We start from the raw sequence: 22,878 nt of genomic DNA on the forward strand, positions 1-22,878 counted from the left end.
TTTCAATTGGAAAATTTTAAATCAGTAAATACTTCAAGAAGATGATCTCCTGGGAACAGAGTGAACTATATAATCCAAACAAACCTGCAGGCACAAAGAAGCTAGGATATATTTTTGGTGCAACACCTACATTTTGTTTCTTTGAAAAGGCAGTGTCTCTCAATCAACATATGTGCCAGCTCCTGCAGTAGAATCGTTAGACGCCATTCTGCTGAGAATTTTGTTACTAGCTTTGTTAAATTCAGCATGAATTAGAGAGGCCACAACATCTTGTAACCAGAAACACAGTCTTGGGAGGCCTTCCAGACAAATGCATAATCATGTCCCCTTGCAACGGTATTTTAGAGATTCATCGGTTCAACTGATGCAAAATATCCACACATAATGAAACTGTACTGAAACACACTACCTTAAGGAATACTAATTCCAGCCTTATTTGTTACACTTCCATTTCCTTGATTTACATAAAAACAAATAAATAAAAAAAACAGAGAGAGAGAGAGAGAGAAAGTTTCTTCCAAGTTTTCTTCAGCTTTCACAACTATCCTTCTTACTTAGGTACAGTGAAACTAAAACTCAGGAAAATCCTAGAAAAAACAGGTATGTATACTTCTTTTTTTTACAGGGGTCAGAAAATACATTGATTCTCACTAAAGACCTCAAGCAAGGCTTGAACATAGAGTCTGTGTAGTAGCAGCAGACAACTAAATACCTAAGAAAACTGAAAAATATAAAATCTGTTTCTTACCCAGAACATTCACAAATGCATTTGCTAGCAAGTATCCATATTCATTAGAAGCATTGCACTGATAGACGGCACTCGACCTTTCTTGCACGTGTGAGAAAATAATGGTGTCACCATCTACCTTTCTGCTAGGATCTTCGGGGGCAACTGTTGATGTAAAGAAAAAGAATTATTGCTTTTCCTAAAATGCTCTTGGACTGTAAGTTTCATACTTCTGAAGAGAAGAATCTGAAAGACCAATATGCCCTTTATGGTTTTTTCCTGAGTGTTTGTTCACTGGTAAAGACGTGAATTTTAATACGTAATGGAAGGTTTTCCAATTCTACAATATTTACTCAGGATGGTTGAGTTACCATTTTTGGAGAGTTTTTTGTTTCTTTTCCAAAGAAATGAAGCTGAGATTGTATTTTACATGCAATATAGAGGAAAAATACAGATATGACAAGATTCAGGCAAATACACACAATATCTAGAAAAATAAGAAAGTATTTCTGAATGTCAAAAGAAAGTGCTGATAGAATGACACAGTCCTCTGTGACTTTAAAGTTTCAAATCAACTGTTATACCATAAATAATTCTCCAAATATAAAAATAGCCATACTCAGTTGAAAACTACCTCAGAGTAAAGAATAAGCAATTCCTTCCCACAAAATCAAGAAATGGTCTTCACAAGAGCAGTTAGGAATTCAGCAGGTGGCACTCTTTCCCTTATGTAAGGGAATTGGAATACATTGGAATTTCCTTGACTGTTCTGGAGTAGTCTGAGCTGTCAAACAGCTCTTGCATCTCAGAAGCATCAAGGACATAACTGAAAATAAAATTCTAAGATAATACTGAAGAATAATAGTGGTCAGTTATCTTCCAAAGGGATGGAGTTAGACAGGTACAATGGAGAAAGAACTTAGCTTGTAACAATAAAAATGCAGAAACTATGGTTTAATATTTCAAGAAAATATTAAGAAAAAGCAGATTATAATATTAATGTATTAAAAAGCAGATGTATTATTATTATTGAAAGTTAATAGTAAAATTAATGTTCTTATATTAAAAATACATGTATATATCCTAGTTTGGATGCACCATCAATATTGAAGCTTCAGAGAATAAGTATATTTGCAGAAGACAATTTCATATAAAAATTTTTCTCAATTATTTGGACTCACAGAAAAGATCAATCAACTAAATTAACATCCATTTCCCATAAGTGACAGGACCTTTTGATTGAGACAATGCCTTAGTACTTATCTGTAAAGAAAATGGAGAAATTTCTTCTGCATTTTCTTTAAGTATCTACTACTGAATTCTCTACAAGAGAAGAAACCAGACAAAGAGGACCACAGTTCTGTGCTTCTGCTTAAGGGTATTTCCATGTTGAGTGAACTCTAAGGCCATTTTTCATGTAAAGTAATTACATCAATTTCCAAAGAGTTGCCTCAAGAACAGTTTTCAACTCCATTTTTCCCTCTGGTCTTCCATCGCTCTGAGTTCAAATCAACATCACAAATTCAAAAAACTCAGAAAGGAAACAAAGGTACCACTGGGATTTTAAATGCTTATTCTCTGGAATTCTGGATTGCTGGCACTTATTTTTTTATCTCTTTTGCTTTACTTCCTATTGTGTTCTATGTCTCACATTGCTCCCTACTCTGTGTAAATGCCATTTTCATTAAAAGATTCATGGGACGAAAACAAACGAAGCAGGTGAGTAGCCCAGCAGGCAGGCCAGCCAGCTGTGAGAAATGGTCTGTTTCTGCATACAAATCACAGTTAAATAGAAAATAGGCACAACTGCCCTCCTAGGAGGATGGAGATTTGCCCACAGCCATTCCAATCATGGTTATTTCCTGCCCTAGGCTCTGGGCTCCCCTCCACTCATATCCTTTGTATCCTGCAGCACTTTTTGCATACGGAAAGGTCTTTAATGAGTGTACAGACTGACCCCTTCACACACACTCTCATAATCTATGTATCTATATCCAGCCTCACAGGCTGATGGTAGGGCCAATCCAAAGAGATGGAAGCCATTAATTCAACTCACTATGACTGAAGAAGGACCTGGGTTATAAAACAATAATCTAACCATTAAATTATTATGTAAAAAGAGGGATAGCATCTTTCTACTGCTTTATTTAAGAATAAAAAGAGACATCCCTTTTCAGCTATCTAAAGGAAAGGAGGTAGGTGCCTGTTCTTAGAAAATGGCTTCAAGCTGTAGGTCCCAGGAGGAAAGAGAAGAGGAAAGTGTCAGGTTAGTCTGTGCTTCCTTTTAACTGGTCTAGCCACTTGCATGCTACAGGGCATTGATTCAAAAGCTCCCTGTTGAGACTGGCATCTAGTCAACAGCCTGTCATCTGACATGCCTTATCCTCCTGCCCAACAACAATAGAACCTACAAGCCTTTGCCCGTGTATTACACTGTGTTTTGCAGGGCCAGGCCATACAAGTTAGATGCTGTATCATCCAGCATTTTTAATGATCTTAAGCACCTGCTGCTGCACACACAGCACACAGAATCACTGAGGCTGGAAGGGACCCGTGTTGGTCATCTGACCCAAATTCCATTTTAAGCAGGGCCACCTAGAGCCAGTTGCCCAGAACTGTGTCCAGATGAGGGAAGGATCACCTCCCCTGACCTGCTGGCAATGCGTTGTCTAATGTAGCCAAGGATAACTTTAGCCTCTTTGCCGCAAAGGCACATTGCTGGCTCATGGTCAACTTGGTGTTCACCAGGATGCCCCAGTCCTTTTCTGCTAAACTACTATCCAGCTAGATTCTCCCCATCACATGCTGGCACTAGGGTTCCTCCCCATTAGCAGGACTTTGTCCTTCAGTTTGCTGAACTTCGTGAGTTTCTTGTCAGCCCATTTCTCCAGCCCGATAAGATCCCTTGGAATAGTAGTATTTCAGCCTCTCGTATATCAGCCACTCCTCCCACTTTCATGTCATCAGCAAACCCCAAAAAAAAGAGGGTACACTCTGCCTCATCATCCAGATCATTAATGAAGACGCTAATAGGACAGATTCCTGGGGTACACCACTAGTTACCGGCCTCCAGCTGGACTTTGTGCCACTGATAACCCTCTCTGGGCCTGGCCATTCAGCCATTTTTCTGTCCAGCCCATACATCAACAGCTTGTCTATGAACATCCAATAGGAGACAGTGTCAAAGGCTTCACTAAAGTCTAGCTAGACATTATCCACTACTCTTCCCCCCACCTACCCAGCCAGCCACTTCATCATAGAAATGTGTCAAGTTGGGCAAGCATGATTTGCCCTTGGTGAAGCCATGCTAACTACTCTTGACAGCTTTCTTGTTCTTAATGTGCCTGGAAGTGGTTTCCAGAATTAGCTGCTCCATCACATTTCCAGGGATCAAGGTGAAGGTGACCAGCTTGTAGTCCTCTGGTTTCTCCTATTTGCTCTTCTTGAGAATAAGAGTAACGTTTGCTTTCCTCCTGTCTTCGGGCACTTCTCCCAGTTACCATGATCAATCCAAGATTATCCAGAATGTCCTTGCTATGACATATGGCAGCTTAGTCAGCATTTGTGAGTGCATCCCATCAGGGCCTGTGGGCTTACTTGCTAAGTCCAGTTAGCCTAAGTATCCCATGACCTGATCCGTTTCCACCAAGGGTACAAGCTCGTTCTAGTCTTTTTCCCTGGTCTCTGGGACCCAGGATTCCCAAAGGTCAGTCTTGCTAGTAAATAAAGACTGAAGCAAAATAGGCGTATAGTACTTCAGCCCTTTCCATAATCTAGTCTTTTTTTTTTTTTTACCCCCCCCCCCCCCCCTTTTACTAGGGAAAAAGGAGCGTAGGGCCACTCAAGCACTGCTTGTTTGCCTGTAAGAGTATTCTGGACACATTACAAGATAGCTGCACAAAAAAGACATGATAGCCAAATCTGAATTTTGAACTGATAGCCAAAGTACGTAATACTTAAAACGGGCTTGTAAAACCAGTATATGAATGATGAGGATTTGCTATAGGAGTTCTGTTGCTGTAACAGGGCAGTTAAGAAGGTGTCCTGTAACAGCCAACATTTGCTCCCAATAATAAGGAGTCAGGTAAGAATTACTTACCTGACACCAAACATCAATGGGTTAGTAAGTGACAAGTTTTTGCATTCATGTAACATTTGAGATACTTAGAGTAACCTTATGTGAAGATCTTTGTATTGCATTCTAACTATAAATGTAGTAAACACTTGACCACCAACCCACCCGTACTTATTAAATATTTTATATATCTAAATTTACTGCTTAGAACTCAGTAAATTACTATATCAGGTCTGTCTGAGTGATCTTTTCCTGCAGTAGATTTTTATACTGAACATTTGTTATCAAAGTTCTAAGATTACTACAATTCTTTTCTTAAGTTTAGGCACAAACAATAGGGAATGTAAATCCGAGTGTGAGATTAGTAATGGCTCTTAAGCCATGATCTTTAACAACTCTAAGTTCAGAGATAGCTTTGAAGACACTGTTACTGTGAAAATATATAAAGAAAGAAAATATAGAAGCTTAGGTGCTTTTTTTCCTGCTATCAGTGTAGTAACATGTGGTCTTTTTATAGCGATACTCATGCTTTTCATCTTCTGAGAGGATCATCAGGATCCTTTATATTATACTAACTTTTGCTAAAGTATCCTATTGTTCTTCACTTGCTTATTCCAAAAACTCCCATTCATGAGTAACTTATGAATATAGTAACAAAATTCAAAACAAGAAAAGTCTTTCTAGGGTTAAAACTACCTATAACTGAATGACTGAAATGGTAAAGAATGCCCTTTTCCTTTTCTTACCAATCTCACATGCTTCTCAGCAAAATATTTTCCTGTGATCACAGAAATCCTTGTTTCCGAGTTTCTGATTCTGATAGTTCCATTATCTCCAAAGGAAATGTTTTACCAGCACTAATTGTGACCATCCTTTAATTATCTTGTGCAAAATTTAAAAAAAAAAAAAAATATTATCAAAGGTTTTATAGCTCCTGCACTTCCTAGGCCAGATGCACAGTTCCAACACAATGACAGCAGAAGCAGGGGATAGATGCCTGCCCTGGCAGTACTTTCTTGTATGAGACTGAACTTCTTAGGACACCAGAGTCCAGCAAATTTCTCCCCACCCCCCCATGGCTGCCATGCACAGCCAGTATATACAGTGTGTGTGTATACTCAGAGAAAACTCAATGGATGACAAATCTCTGAGCCAGAGATTATCAAGGCCTTTCATGAAGGAAATCTAAAGGCTAATGTTTCTCCCTTAAATTCAATATGAGTACTAATGGAGACTAACTCAAATCTAGAAATTCAATGTGAAATGTGATATAAACATGGTAAGAACATGTTGAAAGATGATAAACAGTGCCTTTGTGTGCACTACTTTGTACAAATCTAGGTGTCTGTATCTAATAATTAATAGCTCATCATGAACTATAAACCACTGAACCAATAAATTTGTCTTTTGTACAGTATTTCCAATGCCTTTCTGAAGTCCAATTATGAAAGTGCTTCCCCTTCTCAATTAATCTGGGTTGTTACTTTCTTAAAAGTTGAGATACTTTATGCATGGTTTCCCTTTCATAAAACCATGCTGAATATCAAAGAAGTAAGACACAATGGATTATGCAGCGGTATAAATAATGCAGACCTTGAGTGCTAATTGAAGCACAAGGCAAGACAGAGTCATGGCCTGAACTTTCAATTGCTACTTGCCAAAGTAATTCCAATTGACCTCAAAAGGACAGTGCACGTGAGTTCAAAATACTCCTGTTGGTAAACATTAAGAGGTTAGGTTAGGTCCTTATCACTCCAATAAGTCTGAAGCAGCTTTGTTTTTTCAGAAATGATGGTGTTTTTCTTTTCAGCATTATTGTTGCAGAAAATTAATTAAAATATTACAGAAAAAGCTAAAATCTTCCTCTTAAAATATTGGTTTACTCAGATTATTATAATCTTGAACAAGATTTACACCATTGCAATTTTTTTTCATAGGTACTTAATACACACTACATTTTTCTTTATTTTTCCCTTTTCCCCATTGACATTTAAGCCTCAGCCTTTGACTGAGACATGGACGAATGGTTCTTTCTTCAACATTCCCCCTTCCTTGTCTGACTCTATTATGAAAAAACAAAACCGGAAGAATTAAGGATCTCCCAGTTGTGCTTTCCGACAGAAAATTAAAGTATTGCAAACAGATTACTAGGCCACAGGAGGCACATTGTGGGATATATGATGACAGCAGGGCTTTGAAATTCAAATGTAGCTCTTTTTCTTTGAAATCCTGCCATGGGTGTAGCTCTCTCAGCACTGCCCTGAAGCTGAAACAGCTGCTTTAGTTTCCTTTTACAGTGATTTACTAATCATTCAGCTGGAAGACGAGGGGCTCAATTCTATAATTTAGTAACAAGTGAACATAAAGGCCCACTGTACTTGGGAGTTTCCAGAACAGCTTTTGATAACTCAGAATAATAAATAATCACAAGAATTTTAAGAACTGCACTTTCTGTGATTATGATGCTTCTCTTAGATGTGCTGACAGATGCACTGTGCTGGAGCATCCAAACATCTTGCACTTAAATATTTAAGGGGGATAAAACTTCAGCTTTTCTAAGTAGTGAAAGTGACCTTTCGCATAAGGCTGAGCTACCCACTTGTTTATTTCCTGTGTTCTTTCCTTTTTTTTTCCCCTACTAAGTTTGAGTGGGTAATTTAATTAAAGTCTTTTAAATTTTACTGAGTTCTCTTCAACAAGACTCTGTGTACTGGTTCCTCAAGGCCAGCCAGCCAATATATGCTGCCTTTGTATTTGGGAAATTTGGTGGCATCCTGCAGCTGCTTCTGAAAACCCTGATTTTACTGCTATCCTGCAAAAATGCAGAATACATCATTGCTTTTTCTAGAAAATGTACCTGTCTGTCATTTGAACAGCATGTCCTACAGCTTTGACAAGGAAGCAGTGCAAGGCAAAGGTGACTCTCACAGCCAGGTGAGAATGATTTTATTAGTCAGGAGGCCTGAAATAAGAGTTAGTCTACAGGGAAAGCAGGATAAAAGTCTTCTCCAAACAAACAAACAAACAAAAAGTGAATTGTAAATATGTAGAAAATAGCAAAGGAAGAGGAGACCACCAAAAACACAGAATGAAAAGTGAAAGACAGGTACCCAACTTCTACGATAAGGCAGGCACTATGATATATTTGTGTATAAACATAAACAATAAAAAACTACATTGATACTTTCCTGTTTTCCTGTAAAACCATTGTTTGATGAGGTGGTTAATGTCAGCTTACATAACATATTTAACCAATGGAAACTTGTCATTTTAAATCTCAGGCTAGAGATCTCAACTTACATTTAATTATGATTCATGAAACAGGTTATTTGCTAAATAACCAATTAAGTTTAATCTCGCTTGTATACTAAATACTTCAAATGTATCCGTTGAGGGTTCTCATTTACCTGTTACTATTTCCTAGATTTGACTGTAGACAATCCTTCCCCCTGTCCCAAACCGGCTGACATTGTTTCATCAACAGATGTAAACAACTCCTAAGGAAACTTCTGCAAGTGACATTGTCACACTTTAAACAGGTAAGCAGAGACCATTATTTTAGAGTACATTGTCTCTCATGAACCAGCAGGGCAAATTGTCCATTTTTATACTATTGTTTTGTGAATGAGGAAGGGTAAAGCTAGAAGAACCAAGCGTGACTTTGCGGCACAGCGTATGCAGAGTGCACTCCCTGCAGCGTCCTCCAGCAAGTCCTTCCCAAGTCAAGTTGTGCTATATATAGTGGCTACCTTGCGTCTGTCATACAGCATTGACCGTATAAGGACAATTAAGTGACTCAATTACCAATTCAGGCCTGCTTTTTGTTCCCATGTACACAGAAACAGCCATTCCGCTGCCTTAGGGGTTCTTTTTCTTTGACACCTACTTGGCACAAGCTGTTTGCCAGGTAGGTGCTGACACGTTCAGTCAGTTTTGCTGCCGCAGCTTCTTAGTAATGACAGCTGGAAGGCTCTAACATACGCTAAGCTGCAAATCCTGCAGTGTACTGCAAATCCTGCAAATCCTACAAGTGCTCTATATATCCACAGATGTGAGGACTTGATCTTTTATGTCACATTCAGGGCTCCTACACAACATTAGAGTTGCAGTGGGCAGCAAAGGAGAGATCTAGTAGACACAACTGCCACAGAAACACAAGGGTAAAAATTACAACCCAGTAATGGCTTTGTGAAAGGGACAAATGCCACAGTTTTGTTACTACCAACTGATCTCCACAAATATACTTACCAGTAGAACACCAGACGGAACAACCAGGAGTATGCTTACAAATTTTAGTGCTCTCAGACATGTTAGGGGCACATTTTGTTGTCCCACTTTCATGAACCACAGTATTTTTACCACATATTTTATAATTTAGTATTACCTGTCAGGCAAAAACTACTCAAATACAGGCTCTTCACTTATATGTGAAAAAAACCCAACCTGAAATTCCTCATATTTTCTTACTCATGCTCCTGTAAGGTAATTAGGAATCTTACTTGCTATGGGAACGCCATTTGCCAACCAGCTTATACTAGGCTTTGGGTTGCCATTAGCTCTGCAGATCAGTGTTCCATCTTCTCCAGGAGACAAGACCAAGTTTCTGGGTGCCGTTATCCAGTACGGGGCAGCTGGGTTTAAAAGGAGAAAGACAGCAATTATTTTCGAGAATTATGTACAGAAAGTCATAAGGCACAGGTACAGTAACCAGAAGATAATTCAAACAAGGTATGTGTAGATACAGACTTACACTTGTACTGTTACTTTATCTCCCTCTGTGTGATACCCAAGGATTAACTGGTAGATTATACATTGGCTAAACTGACCTAATGGCTACCTTTTGCATTAAAATTCTGATACAAACAACAAGGGTTTTCTTTCACTTAGGGTTGCCTGCTTTGAATCTAATTTGCCTTTCCTAAAGCAAGCAAAATTTCTCTGAGTGTGGCATCTGCAGAGGTTGCAGTGGTATTTTGATTAATTTCAGAGATATCCACGCTCACAGTAGTTCGGCTGTTAGGAATTAATTTAGGTTTGATTATATAAAAAGATTTCATGTCAAGGGTGAAACTTAGAGAAGGAAAAACCCTTGGTCTAACTAAATTCAATGGATGATTGCAGTGGGGTCAGATGTTTACCTGAGACAGATGAAACCACACTGAGATCAGAATGGGTGGAACACTGTTCCTAGTAAAAGGTATCCAACTATTTCTCCATTGTTTTTAGAATAAATAACCACAAAGAGCATATGCTATCACATCTTGCAATTAAATTTCAGACTTTGAATTGATACACAGATGAAAACAGAAAATTAAACTTCTCTTAAAATGGATGTTCAATGTGATCATAAAATGATGCTGATCTACAAGACAATAAAGGGCTATTTTGTATGCAAAGTAAACACTACAACTGATTATTTCAATGACTAATTAGCTGCCATTACAGTTTTTTGTTTCATGGTATTCACAACATACTTACAACTCCTGTTTAGACAAATATATTGTAAATGTTTTTAGAACTAGTAAAGCATCATTTTAAGTAAAAAAACATGAAGACTGAAACTCAGAAATGTCAGTTAAGAGAGAAAAAGGAAGAATATAAGACTATAAGACAATTGTAAAATGGAAAAGAAAGAATCTGGGCTATAAGAATGGTGTGCAGAAAAAAATGGAGAAAATAAGAAAGAGATGATGAAGAGGGATGGGGAAGAAAATATAAAAACAAGAGAAAGAAGCAGTCTAATGACAGAAAATCAAAGGATCCAGAATAAATGTCGTACTGGTGCAAACTAATGAATTATCTTACTACTGTTACAGTACAATATCAATTTAGTCTGATGCTTTATAAAAGAATATTAAAAAAGGAAAACGAGATTAGAGACAGTCCTTCCAGTGCTAGAATTCAGATAGTTTAATGATTGTTTCCTCAGGGTATTTTTTAACCATTATCATTTATCCTTTCAGGTATACTTCATCCTAGAAAGCCTACTTCTCTCTTGTTTTCTGGATACTTGACAACATTACATTAATGATAATTTCAGTATTACCTTTCACAGTTACTGAAATGACATGATCAACTGAACCTAGTGTATTTCTTGCTATACATCTGTAGTTCCCAGAGTCAGCTTCAGAAACATCTATAATCTTGAGAGTTTTCTTAAAGTTTTCAAAAAACGTTCTGTTGGCTGGCAGTTCCCCACCCTCTTTAATCCAGCGGATTACCGGTGTGGGTCTGGAGAAGCAAAAGCACAGATCAAATTTAGGGACTGAAGAGAAGGAAGATAAGAGTTCAATACATTAATATTTTTAACATATGTTTTGGTAAGTTAAAGCTTGGAGGAGACTGAGGGGAAACCTCATCACAGTCTGCAACTTCCTCATGAGGGGAAAAGGAGAGGTAGACATCAATCTCTTCTCTGTGGTGACCAGTGACAGGATCCAAGGGAATGGCCTGAAGTTGTGCCAGGGAGGTTAAGGTTGCAGATTAGAAAAAGGCTCTTCACCTAGAGGGTGGCTGGGTAATGGAACAGGCTCCCCAGGGAAGTGGTTACAGCACCAAGCCTGACAGAGTTCAACAAGTGTTTGGATGATACTCTCAGGTACATGGTGTGACTCTTGGGAATGGTTCTGTGCAGGGCTAGGGGTTGGACTTTATGATTCTTATGGGTCCCTTAAAACTCAGCATACTCTGTGATTCTGAGATTCTGAGAGCCTTTACCCAGATTCAGGGGCTCATGCAACAAATACGAAAAATATGCCAGCATTTGTTTCTAGGAAATTACAAGCTTCACTAACACTGTCAATGGCCATCTGTTCACAAGATTAATAATTACAGAATACATTTGTCTGCTGATTAATCTAAAAAACCTGATGGTTGATAAATGCAGACAAGTTTCAAATCTCATTGTGCTTCTACTATTAAATTGATACTTATGGTGTTTTTAAAGGTAGCTTCTAGATAATGACAAGTTTATAATTGTCCTTAGTGTGTCCTAATGCTTCATGAACATCATAAATTTTACAGCAGAGCTGTAAGCAGACAGAAATATTTCTTATAAGAAATGAAGAAAACAACGTCAGTGCTGAATCAAGTATAGCTACTTGTCACTGCACCATGTCTAAACCTTGCCTACACCCCAAATTGTTCACTGCAGCTGAAAAGTTGTTCAAACACAGGGAGATATATTTTTAAAATTACAAAAAATTAGAAGGTGTTTCTTACTGAGTAGAATGTCCTCTCCCAAATAGTAGTGACTCTGGGCAAATCGTCCCTTAGCAGTCTAATATCACAGATTTTATAACACTGACAGTTATTTATGGTGTCCCCAATTAGGAATAGTTGTTTTTAAAGAAGTCTGCATCTGGTTCCTTGTGGACAAGTATTCCCTCAGTGATTTTTTTTTTTTTTTTTAAATTGCATGACAGCTAAAGACACTATGCTGTATAATACCCTGTATTTTTCACTGGTTTTATTCAGCCATTTTACCCATGTTTGGAACACTGAATACTTCTATTGCAGGGTTGTCAAAAAGCATGTAACTATACTGCAGACAAAGACTACCTGAGCTGATGCTACTCCCACTCCCAGGCATGGTTTTCCTGGTGCTGCTGGTGCAAACACCTGCACAGACCACAGCTGAGACAGGAACACTGCACTGACACTCCTATTGAGCTGTGTCAAGTGTGCATGAGAAGCCCTCTAGAGCTTATGCAAGTGAACACACGTGCGTGTTCACGGTGCACGATTTACAATTACATGGCTAATTCAAAGCCCTCTGCATTATATGCCTTTGTGCACTGCAAACACGTTTACAGTTCCTGAAATAGGTAATGAGGATTTTCTAACCCATCTATTCTCAGATTTCTTCCTGAGAATGAAACTGACTTAAGATCAACCTAATTAATGAAGTCAAATTGCTCTTCGGCAATTTTCTTCTTGGCCAATGACCAGCAGAAGCAAACCTGCATTGCATTGAAGAAACGAGTAGCAATTAAACTCAATTACAATGAGAAATCTGATGTAAGGAGCTGAAGATATGTTCTAACAACTCCCACCTAGCTGATCTAAGTAATTACTAGCATATATAAGAAGCTTTCTCAGATTAGAACAGCAAATTCATGTCTATTTTTATATAATTTGAGAGCCTAATGATTGCAAACTTAGGAAAAAAAATAGAGGCTTTATTCCTGAGTGCAATTCTTTGGATGTTTGCCTGACTTCACCCTATGGCATTTCATGCTTGTGTCCTTTAAAACCAACAGTATAATCTGTATCCTGTGAATAGGGTTTGGGGATCTCAGAAGGCAGAGGCCATGCATGTGTTCATATCGGTTTTAAAGTCTATCAGTTTTAAATTTGATGCCCAAGTAAACAGCCCAAGGAAAGATCTTAATATAGCTATTTCCATTTTACACTTCTGTTTCTTTGAAACACATAAGCTTATACAGTGGTAACATTTTCAGCATCTCTGAAAGGTTTCCCTCCGTTTCTGTATTTCTATTTAGAAAAAAAACAAAAGCTATCTAAAAAGTAACTCACAATCCTGCTGCAATGCACTCCAACAAAAGCACATTTCCTCTGAGTTCCACTTTGGTGCTCGTGCTACCTGTTGGTGTTAGAAGAACGGGCTGCCTCTCTGTAACTGGCTTTGCTGGAACAAGAAAAATTCAAATAATTAATTTCTGATTTTTCTCTCAATATTGATCAAATGCATACATCCATTCTCACATTTCGGACAGAGATTTTGCTCTACGTTGGCCATTTAAGCCATTTTGTAACACAACTACAGAGCTCAACACATGAGGTTTTGACAGACATAACATATCTGTTAAATGCCACGATTTTGAACACATACATGAAAAATGTTATTATTAAAGACAGGAGCAACTGATACAAAGCTTTTACATAGACAACTATGCAGCTTTAATCCTAAGCAGCCCCTATTCTCTTCAGTAGAATTATTATGGAGAGTAATAAGCCACTGGTGAGGCACAGGCAAGACTCAAAGTTACCAAAAATTTCTGGGCTTCCATCAAAATAAAGCAAAGTTATTTTACTCAGAAATATAAACCAAGGGGATGAAAGGTATGCCCTGCTTTGCAATATGTTTTAATACTTTCTAGACAATGTGAGATGTGGTTTCAGAAGCCTTGTATTTTCCTCTTACTGTATATTTAACTTTAATTCAAGCTTTTCCCCAGTCTTGTAATAAAGAACCATTGATTAACCTGTAAGAAATAACCACAATAAGTAGGCAGCTATAAATATAAGACCAATTTCTGACATTATACTCTGTTGGCTTTTGAAGTATTATGTATTTCCTGTGCCTTTATAGAAGTAATAATATGAGTGTTTTCTATAATTATAGAGTGTTTTTTGAGAATCCTTTAATTTTCTCTTATAGTAATTTAATATATAGGATTAAATTGCTCTGAAGTGCAGTAGCAGTCTGAAACATTACAGTAAATTGTATTTTTTTTTCTAATGTGATTAGAAACACAATAAACTCCAAGTTTGGTACAGTACAATATTTACTGACAGAAAAACATAGATATGATTTTAAATACAGTGTGTGCTGTGAGTTTCTTAAAAACTAGTACACAAACAACTTAGCATTGTTGGGAGAAAGGGGAGGCCTAGAGTCAAGAACGCAGCTGATAGTCACAGCAGCAACTAATCTATCTCATTTTCTGAGATTATGAAAATTCAGAAATTTTCTACATCACACAATATCAAGTGGAGAGTCTAGAACCTCAAGTGTTACAGAACCACTGGTGCTCCAAAGTCAGCCTCGCTAAACATACCATTTAAGTCACCATATACAAAAGATAATTCAACATAAATAATGGGAAGACCAGCTTAAACACCAAGCAAACAAAACTCATCTTACCCCTACATAGTTATTTATACAGATAGTATTAAAGTGTTCAGATTTTCATTAATTCCAGTTTCACACTTATGAATTAAGATAAAAATGAATGGTACATACAATAAGATATTAAATGTGAAGTGCATCTGTTAAACGCTTAATTGTTGTTATTTGTTATGCAACACATGACATTGAATAGTCCTAGTGATAATGACCGATCAAACTACTTGGTAAATTGGGGGAAAAATATAAAAAAGCAACACAGTATAGAAGCAATCAAATAGACCATTTTTAAAATCTGCCCCAGTGTGAAAGGATTTATTTATGATAAGCATTTGTAATTTTTATGAGCCATATGTTAGGATAACATTGAAAAATTAAATATTTGAAAGGATCACACTGTGCAGTCCCTTCCTAAAGTATTTATTATCACCAGCACTAATTGATACCTTTATTAGAAACTGAAAAAGGGAGCAAAAGGTTAAGTAGCCATGGAGGTGAGGTTAGTTAACTAAATGCTACTGTGAAACAGGGAGTATCAGTGGGGACCAGTGTAACTCACCACCATAAATATCAGTGTCACTCAAATTAGCAGCTATAGTGTCATTCAATGAATCCACTGAAATAAACAGAATATCATGAAGAAAGCATACAAGAGGGATAAATAAATGTTCTGGGAATCAAAAGGTGATGATATGGCCACGGTGAGTTAATCAAATGATTGATTAATTTGTTTCAATAGTTACAATATTCACAATAACTTTATATTCTTGCATTGGAAAACCATCTGAAAACATTTTTTACACTGTATTTTTTCTATATTTCAAATCTTACAAAACATTTTTTTCAAAAGACAAAGCCTTCTAAAGTGAAAAATTACAGCTTTTAAAATGTCAAGAAAACTGGAGATTACATTTCAAGTTTATACAGTAGGATAATTTCTTATTCAGAACTAAAATAACAACGTTCCCTAGCGTAACACTACTTGAAGTCAGCATATAACTTGGGAACTCCAGATAAATACTACGTAAGTATGTAATTAGGTAATGCAATACCTACTTGAAAAGACTTTTACAGAAATGGGTTGTTTCTGCTGTATAGTTTGTGTATGATTAAATCTTGCATAGCAGATATAGTCCTCCCGGGTGTCTTCTGGTTGTACATTAGAAAAATAAAGATCTCCATTTAGACCTTGGGAAACTCTTTCACTTTGAGGCAGCCTTTGGAAAGCTAAGGGAAAACAAGACACATTTATCTCAATTATAATACACACTCCATTATTATGATCTGCAGACTCAGATCATAAATTTGCTCAATTACACTGTTTGTGGCTTCGTACATATATAGACATTTCTAAGTTTCCCAGCAAGTTCCCCTGTCTTCCCATTCTTCCCCACTGGGTTAATCTACAACTTACATGAAGGTCTCCAGCTGCTTTTGACTTCATGCTTTTGGGCTGTATGTCTGCTTGTTTCTTCATTTCTACAGAAATGGAAATTCTCTGAATTTTAACTTACAGGGAAACTCCACCATCTGGTCTTGGTAAGTAAACAATGATCTACTGTGTAGAAAAACTGCAAAAAGTAAACTACTTCTGCATAAAACCCAAACTCACCATTATCCATCCAAAATATTATAGGTGGTGGTAAGCCGACAGGAGGTCTGCAGTGCAGTACTAGCGAATCACCTTCGCGAACCTGATTTGGTTCTAGTTTTTCTTTGGTCCACAAAGGCGATCCTATAGAAAGTAATTTTAACACACACACAAACTATGGATTGACAAAACCTCCAAAATTTATGGGAAAATGCACATAATATTCCAGAAAAACAGAAGAAGTACATGCATCAGAATGTTAAGTCCTGGCACATTTACTAAAGATTTAATTTTTGTTCTTTTTTATATTTTCTTGGAAGAAAAATACGGCATTGATTTGCCAAAAGTAAAATCAACTGATTCAAATAATTTTGCCTTCTCAGGAAAGGTTTTATAACAGTATCGTGAAACATTTTAACTACAATAATGAAAAAAAAAGTGATGTGCTACAATAGAAGGAGTAGACCTTCCTGAAACAATATTATACACACAGTTTTATTAAAATGTAAGAACAGCACATTTTAAGCCGAGAAGCTTGAAAAACAAATCAGATTTAAAAAAAAAAAAAAAAAAAAAAAAAAAAAAAAAAAAAAAAAAAAAAAAAAAAAAAAAAAAAAAAAAAAAAAAAAAAAAAAAAAAAAAAAAAAAAAAAAAAAAAAAAAAAAAAAAAAAAAAAACAAAACAAACATAAAAAGCTGTAAAACCAATCTACCATTAATAATTTTTTTTTTTAGCTTTATCTTCTTTCTAGTCCCAATCTGTTCTGTATTAAAGCTATTACAAAAACTGTGGAATATAAGCTTTGTAAAGAGAATAAAAATTGTCATCAGCAAGGATGTATTTTAAGGATTTAAATATTTTATTCTAATGGTAATGTCATATATATAATTCAGTTTTAAATATGATAGGTCATCCAGATGTACTAAGAAAAAACCCCCAAGTTATTAAATTCTCTAAAGAAATATTTGAGAGAACATGCAATACAATATTAAATCTAAGTATCAGAAAAGAGACAATAACTTTTAACATAATCACTTTGGTGATTAAATTTTTTAGACAGGAAAACAAAAAGACAAAACGTTTATAAGAAAATAAGAAAACTGAAGTCTTTCACATTTTCTGAAAATTAAGAGCTTTACTTACTAGAAGGCCTTATAACAATATTGTTGGAAATGGCTGCTCCTCGTTCATTCCTTGCTGTACACTGGTATACTCCTTCATATGCTTCTGCCTTCCTTCCATTCATAATATTTATGACAAGGGTCCCTGAATTTGGTTTCATTGTTACCTGTTCATCTTTATCTATATCAAAATGAGTTCCATTGCGTGTCCAGGAGAAGCTAAAATAATAAAAACAAAAAGAAAATTTCTTCTTCAGCTGCCTTTTGTAGATTGTATGGAAAGAAGAAAAAAGCAGTTAACAAAAAATGCATATTATTTCTTCTTTAGCCGATAAGTAAGACTTGTTCCCAAACTAAATGAGCTAATAATATAATACAGCACTTTTAATATGAGAAATCAGGCAATGTTTTAAGATTGAAGGTTTTGGCTGAACTTCTTAACAGGAGCCATTTCTAAGTCAATTATTTATTTTTTTTTTTAAATTACATTAAAGGATTCTGAGGTTAATCATACATGGAAAAGAACTGATTTCCTTTCTGATAAAACTGATGCAGTTACATCTGCAAGAACTGATCCTGCTAAAGCTGCATTAGCATTTCCATTACAAAACCTACTATTGAAAGTGTCTGTAAACCTGTCTTTAAAAACTTGCCCTGAGCTGAAATGTGTCATCTCAGGCCACAGCAGAAGACCAGTTCTTTTAATTGGTTTGGTAATTTTGAAGTTATGCAAATGAATTAAAGACTATGCGGTGAGTTTGATTTCTTTTCACTATTATAACACAAGCAACCATGTGTCTTTAAATGAAATTATATAATTTGATAGCTAATAATTAATCTAATACATTTATATGGGTGTTACTCAAAGTAAGTGACATTTTGAAAAGTAGTCACTAAAAATGAAAACTAATAGAACTCACAAAAACATTGTAAAGAAGCCGAGATTCACAGTCCTCAACTCAGACTACCGCAAACACTAATTTCTTACTTTCACGCTGTTAATGGTCAAAAGTATAGTCATAAAAAACTAGACCAATGCCTGTGAAGTGCTGAGTGCTCACAGGTTCAAATGCTGTAAAGAGCAGCTTTCATACTTGTTACACTTCTGCTTCAGAATCTTAAGCACAGTCTGTGAGCTTACTAGTTAGAATGCTTCCTAAAACAGAAACTTAAATGGTACTGGACACGCTCAAATTCTAAGGGACTCACACTGTACACCAACCTTCTGCAGCATGCAGACATGCTATTTGCACTTTGTGGTGTGGGACAGAAGAACTGGACCTGATCAGCAGTGCTGCACCATACCACAGTGTTTTTGGGAGGACTAGCAGGCACAATGAACCAACAGCGGGCCTCTTTCTTACAACCTCGCGGATGAAGCTTCAGAAGGTGGGGTTTCTGTAATTCTCTGCTGCCAATAACTGAAGGATGCAGGAAACTGCAATGTAGCTTCAATTAAGAGGTAGCATATGTGGTACAAACCCTCAATTTGAGAGATATGGAAGTCAGAGTCTTTGCTGCTCAAGCAGCACATCCACAAACCTTTATGCCAGATGCTCTGACCAATAAGAAGTTGCCTTGTTCTAATAAACAATTCACACCATGAGCTGAGAAAGTTTCAAAAGCTTCAGAGTTTTGAGCAGGTCGAGTTCCAAAATGCATTTGGAGGTTATCAGGACTGATGGACCAGACTAACTACTGATAAAAATTAAGTGGATGTCATATCTTAAAAAATAGGGAAGACTAAGCACAAGCTTATAAAACTCATGAGAAAATCCTGTACTTAAATCCTGTAACGTCTTTGTCTTCTTCTTCTTCTTCTTCTTGTAAGGGGAACAAAGCGAGTTACAGGTTTGATGGGGAAGATGAGGATGTACAGCAGAGAGCACTGGCATACAGCTCAGGTACATTAGTCTCACAGACAGCACCCTTTCTCTCTCAGGTAATTCCAAACAAAAAAGACATTCAAGAGAAACATCTGCAGAAGCAGTACGGTTGTGCCAAAGTGCACAATAATCATCTAATCCTCCAGGTCAACACCCAGACTCTTAAAAATGGCATTGGGCCAGCTAAATTAAAGTGCTGGTAAACACAGCAGCACTGTGGCACTCCTATCCTTAATGGAACAGTAGAAAGGATGAGAATATCCCAGATAATCTCTATCTTCCCCCATTCTGCTGCCCAGCATGATAATGACCAGGATGCCAAGGCAACCAGCAGGAATAATGTACAAAAAAGCCTGGTTATCCAGAAAAAGTACATTTAATGAGCTCTGTCTGTGTCTGAATGAACAGTGATAGACTGACCTTGCTAGTAAATTGTAGCATAACGCTGCTGAGCACAGAGAGATCCACATTTCTGTGTTCATAGTTTCTGAAATCAGAGGCAGATACTAACAGTGCCAGAATGTATCACAACTATTGCTGTTTCCAGTGCAGGTATCAGTATCTTGAAATGAATAGTTTCTACATATTTAAAGACCCTGAAAGAGGACCTTACACTTAAACAGGGCCTTAAAATGGACAACAATCAGGAATCTGTTCTACAAACAGGGCTACCATTTCTGTCAAAACCAAAATTTAAGCCTATTAAATACTCTTGGTAAATCAAGGCTACTGAATATTAAAACTCATACACGTTATATTCTGAGAAAATCTATTTCAAGATGAGCCTCAAAACCAGAATGATTTACAAAACATTAAATGTGAATTTATTAGTGTTGCTCTGAATTCATTCAACGTCCATTGTTCTTAAACACAATGCTTAAATCTGGAATGTGATCCAGTTCATAGTACAGCATGCCTCTTAGTGTGTTCCATGGGCATTTGCCTATCTGCTCTTCTAGTGACTGTTTACTATTTTACTGGTAGAGCTTTGAGAATAAAAATACTACATTTGCTTGATGAATGCAGAAAAATTTAAGCGTCAAGTATGAGAAGAGTCAAATTTAGCACTATCTGGTAGCTGTTTAAATTACAAAGGTAGGGATGAGTGTGTTTCTTGCATACACAAGCATATTCATACACATAATCTTGTTAGTTTACAAAAGTTACAGTATTTTCTCTTAGTTCTTCCATGCTGTTAGGCCAACAAAAGCAAAACAAAATGCTACTAACCTAGGAGGTGGCTTTCCTTTGGCTTCACACTGTATTACAATATTCTCTCGAGGGTCAACAATGTAATCTTTTGGAGACTGATGAGTTATCGTAGGAGGTTGTGACACTTCATTATGCAATACAAGAAAAAGAGACGAATTTAACAATGTTTTCAAAGTATCACCAAACCAGTTTTGTAAACAGAGAAAGCAGAACTGTGATTAGCACGTAAATCATTGACAGAAGAGTGGGATTAAAGTATCCTTTGTATTAGGAGGCTGAAGTGCTCTATCCTTGTAAATCAGTGTAGCTATACTAACTTCCAACTGAGCTATCCTGATTTACAGTGGATGAAGATCTCGGCCAAAAAGTTTAATGAATAACACTTCTATACCTCAGATTTCAACAGACTTCCACAAACCCAAAGGACACTCCAATTCTAAGTCCAGCAATCTGAAATGAAGAGTTGGAAGGCATAAACCTTCACAAAATGTCTTTTACTACACAGAAGGAAAAAAACCCACACATTGCTTTGTGTTTCTAAATATTTTTGTATTTCCAGATTCTCTATGGGTGTAACACTTTTCACACATTTATTATGCTCAGCATAATCTATAAAGCATGCTTTTAGGAACTACTTTTCAGGAGTAAAAAATGTGTTAAAAGACTCTGTAAAAATGACAAAAATAGTATCTACTTTCCAAATAAAGTAAACATATAAGAAAATTATAGTACTGATTTCCCAATAAGGAACCCAGTAAGAATTCAGTCAATCTTGTGAATTGCCCTGTAAGAAACAAACATTCCACATTTGTGATTTGTCAAGTACTCTAGAATGAGTAGTACAGAACAGAATACACCTGACACAACAGCTGGTGCCTACCTGTTTAACGTAATTTATAATATTTTATCAATATTTATGCCAATTTTTGCATTAAAAATATGTTTGCAATATTAAGATAGTGAGAAAGGTGTCTTCCTCAATATTATTCATCTGTTTATTGTTTAGTATCATCTAAAGGAATCTGTTTAATAACATGGCAATTAATATCTCTGTCTGAATGTTGTAAATTGTCTATCCAGCAATGCTACTGCTTTGGGGTAATTTCTAGCCACTTGAGCAAAATATTTCAATCACTAGAGTTAGCTGTATTCTCATGCCTCTTTCTAGCCAGTTGAAATTGTAAAATTGGGATTTTTATTTTAAGTCTTCCATCATATATTAAGTAGTCTGTTGCACAGAGGTAGCCTTCTGTAAAACCCTACTGACAAGAAACAGCCAGGTGAAAAACATCAGATCATGAAATCATTAAAAAAATACATCAGCTAAGCAGAACAGAACAGGCCATGCAGAACTGGGTTTTGCTCCTCACTGCAGAGGGGAGAGTCCTTAAATGAGGAAGGCAGCATTTTTACATGATCATGCCTTTGTGTGTATTTCTTTAGAGGCCCCTCTCAGGGGCATTTTTCAGGGTCAGTACATGCCAGATGCTTGCTTGGGAAAAGCAAGTGCACTCTGAAAAGGGATATGACATGAACACTCCCCAACCCACAGGGTAGTCCATGTGATGCACATCAAAGACCCAAAATCTCCACTCCTGCGCTATGCACTGCACTTAAAACTGACTGAATTAATCATGATACTAGAGTTTAGTTAGAAGAAGCCATAAAAATATGATGTCTACTTAAATAACTGTATCCACTATGGATATAAAAGTATCTCCAACTCAGATATATGTACAATATTACAAAAGTACATATATTCCAATACATTTATTTTTTTATCAAATACATTTACTCCTGAAAGTAGTCATAAAACACTGCACATGCTGATATTTAGTAAATATTTTAGTATTCAGATAGCACAGCATCAAAAACCACACAATTAATTTATTCAGAATTTTAGAATGTTGATTTATGTACAGTAGGATTTTTTCTGAACACTGCATGCACAAAACATCTAGATACAGCAAACCAATCAGTATTACTTTTCAGCAGCACACAGCCTACTTTTAGTGAAGAGGAACTTACATTCTTCTAGAAGTTTTGCTTTTATTCCCACATCAGAATCAGCAGTTGAACGGACAAATGGAGATTAAAGAGAAACATTTGTTAGTGAAAAGAAAATTAGCAATTTTGAGAGGGAAGATAAGTATCTCTGAGGAGTACATCGGTCACCATTAAAAAGCAAACAATTAAAACATTTAGCACTGTAACCCATGCAGGGAGGCCTGAAATTCCAGCCACAGTTTCCATTGTGTCAGTTATTACTACATTTATCTCAAAGGTATGAGAAACTTTTCTGAAGTGTTCACTTTTTAAGGGCAACCATGATGTGTGATTTTGGTCTTGGAAGGACACAAAACCCTAATACTGAGGAGACAGCAAGTCAGAATTA

General features: G+C 36.5%; 1 protein-coding gene across 32 annotated transcripts in view; it reads right to left on the minus strand.

The window, feature by feature from the left end:
- NRCAM (neuronal cell adhesion molecule) overlaps nucleotides 1–22,878 on the minus strand; it is a 151,613-nt gene that overhangs the window by 42,612 nt on the left and 86,123 nt on the right. For 22 of the 32 annotated variants that reach the window (XM_027893409.1, XM_027893415.1, XM_027893404.1 and 19 more), the window contains 10 exons: nucleotides 22,512–22,529; nucleotides 20,502–20,607; nucleotides 17,408–17,604; nucleotides 16,286–16,408; nucleotides 15,730–15,900; nucleotides 15,233–15,289; nucleotides 13,341–13,452; nucleotides 10,849–11,033; nucleotides 9,302–9,433; nucleotides 749–892 (listed from right to left, as the gene is read on the minus strand). In XM_027893409.1, the coding sequence (XP_027749210.1) occupies nucleotides 749–892; nucleotides 9,302–9,433; nucleotides 10,849–11,033; nucleotides 13,341–13,452; nucleotides 15,233–15,289; nucleotides 15,730–15,900; nucleotides 16,286–16,408; nucleotides 17,408–17,604; nucleotides 20,502–20,607; nucleotides 22,512–22,529 (1,245 nt within the window). The remainder of the gene's footprint in view (nucleotides 1–748; nucleotides 893–9,301; nucleotides 9,434–10,848; nucleotides 11,034–13,340; nucleotides 13,453–15,232; nucleotides 15,290–15,729; nucleotides 15,901–16,285; nucleotides 16,409–17,407; nucleotides 17,605–20,501; nucleotides 20,608–22,511; nucleotides 22,530–22,878) is intronic. The other 10 variants (XM_027893407.1, XM_027893406.1, XM_027893416.1 and 7 more) reach the window with 3 other exon arrangements.

This window comes from Empidonax traillii, unplaced genomic scaffold (assembly GCF_003031625.1).
Source record: "Empidonax traillii isolate 1590-97213 ecotype Southwest subspecies unplaced genomic scaffold, ASM303162v1 scaffold388:size1278207, whole genome shotgun sequence".
In the NCBI taxonomy this organism is placed as follows: Eukaryota; Metazoa; Chordata; class Aves; order Passeriformes; family Tyrannidae; genus Empidonax; species Empidonax traillii.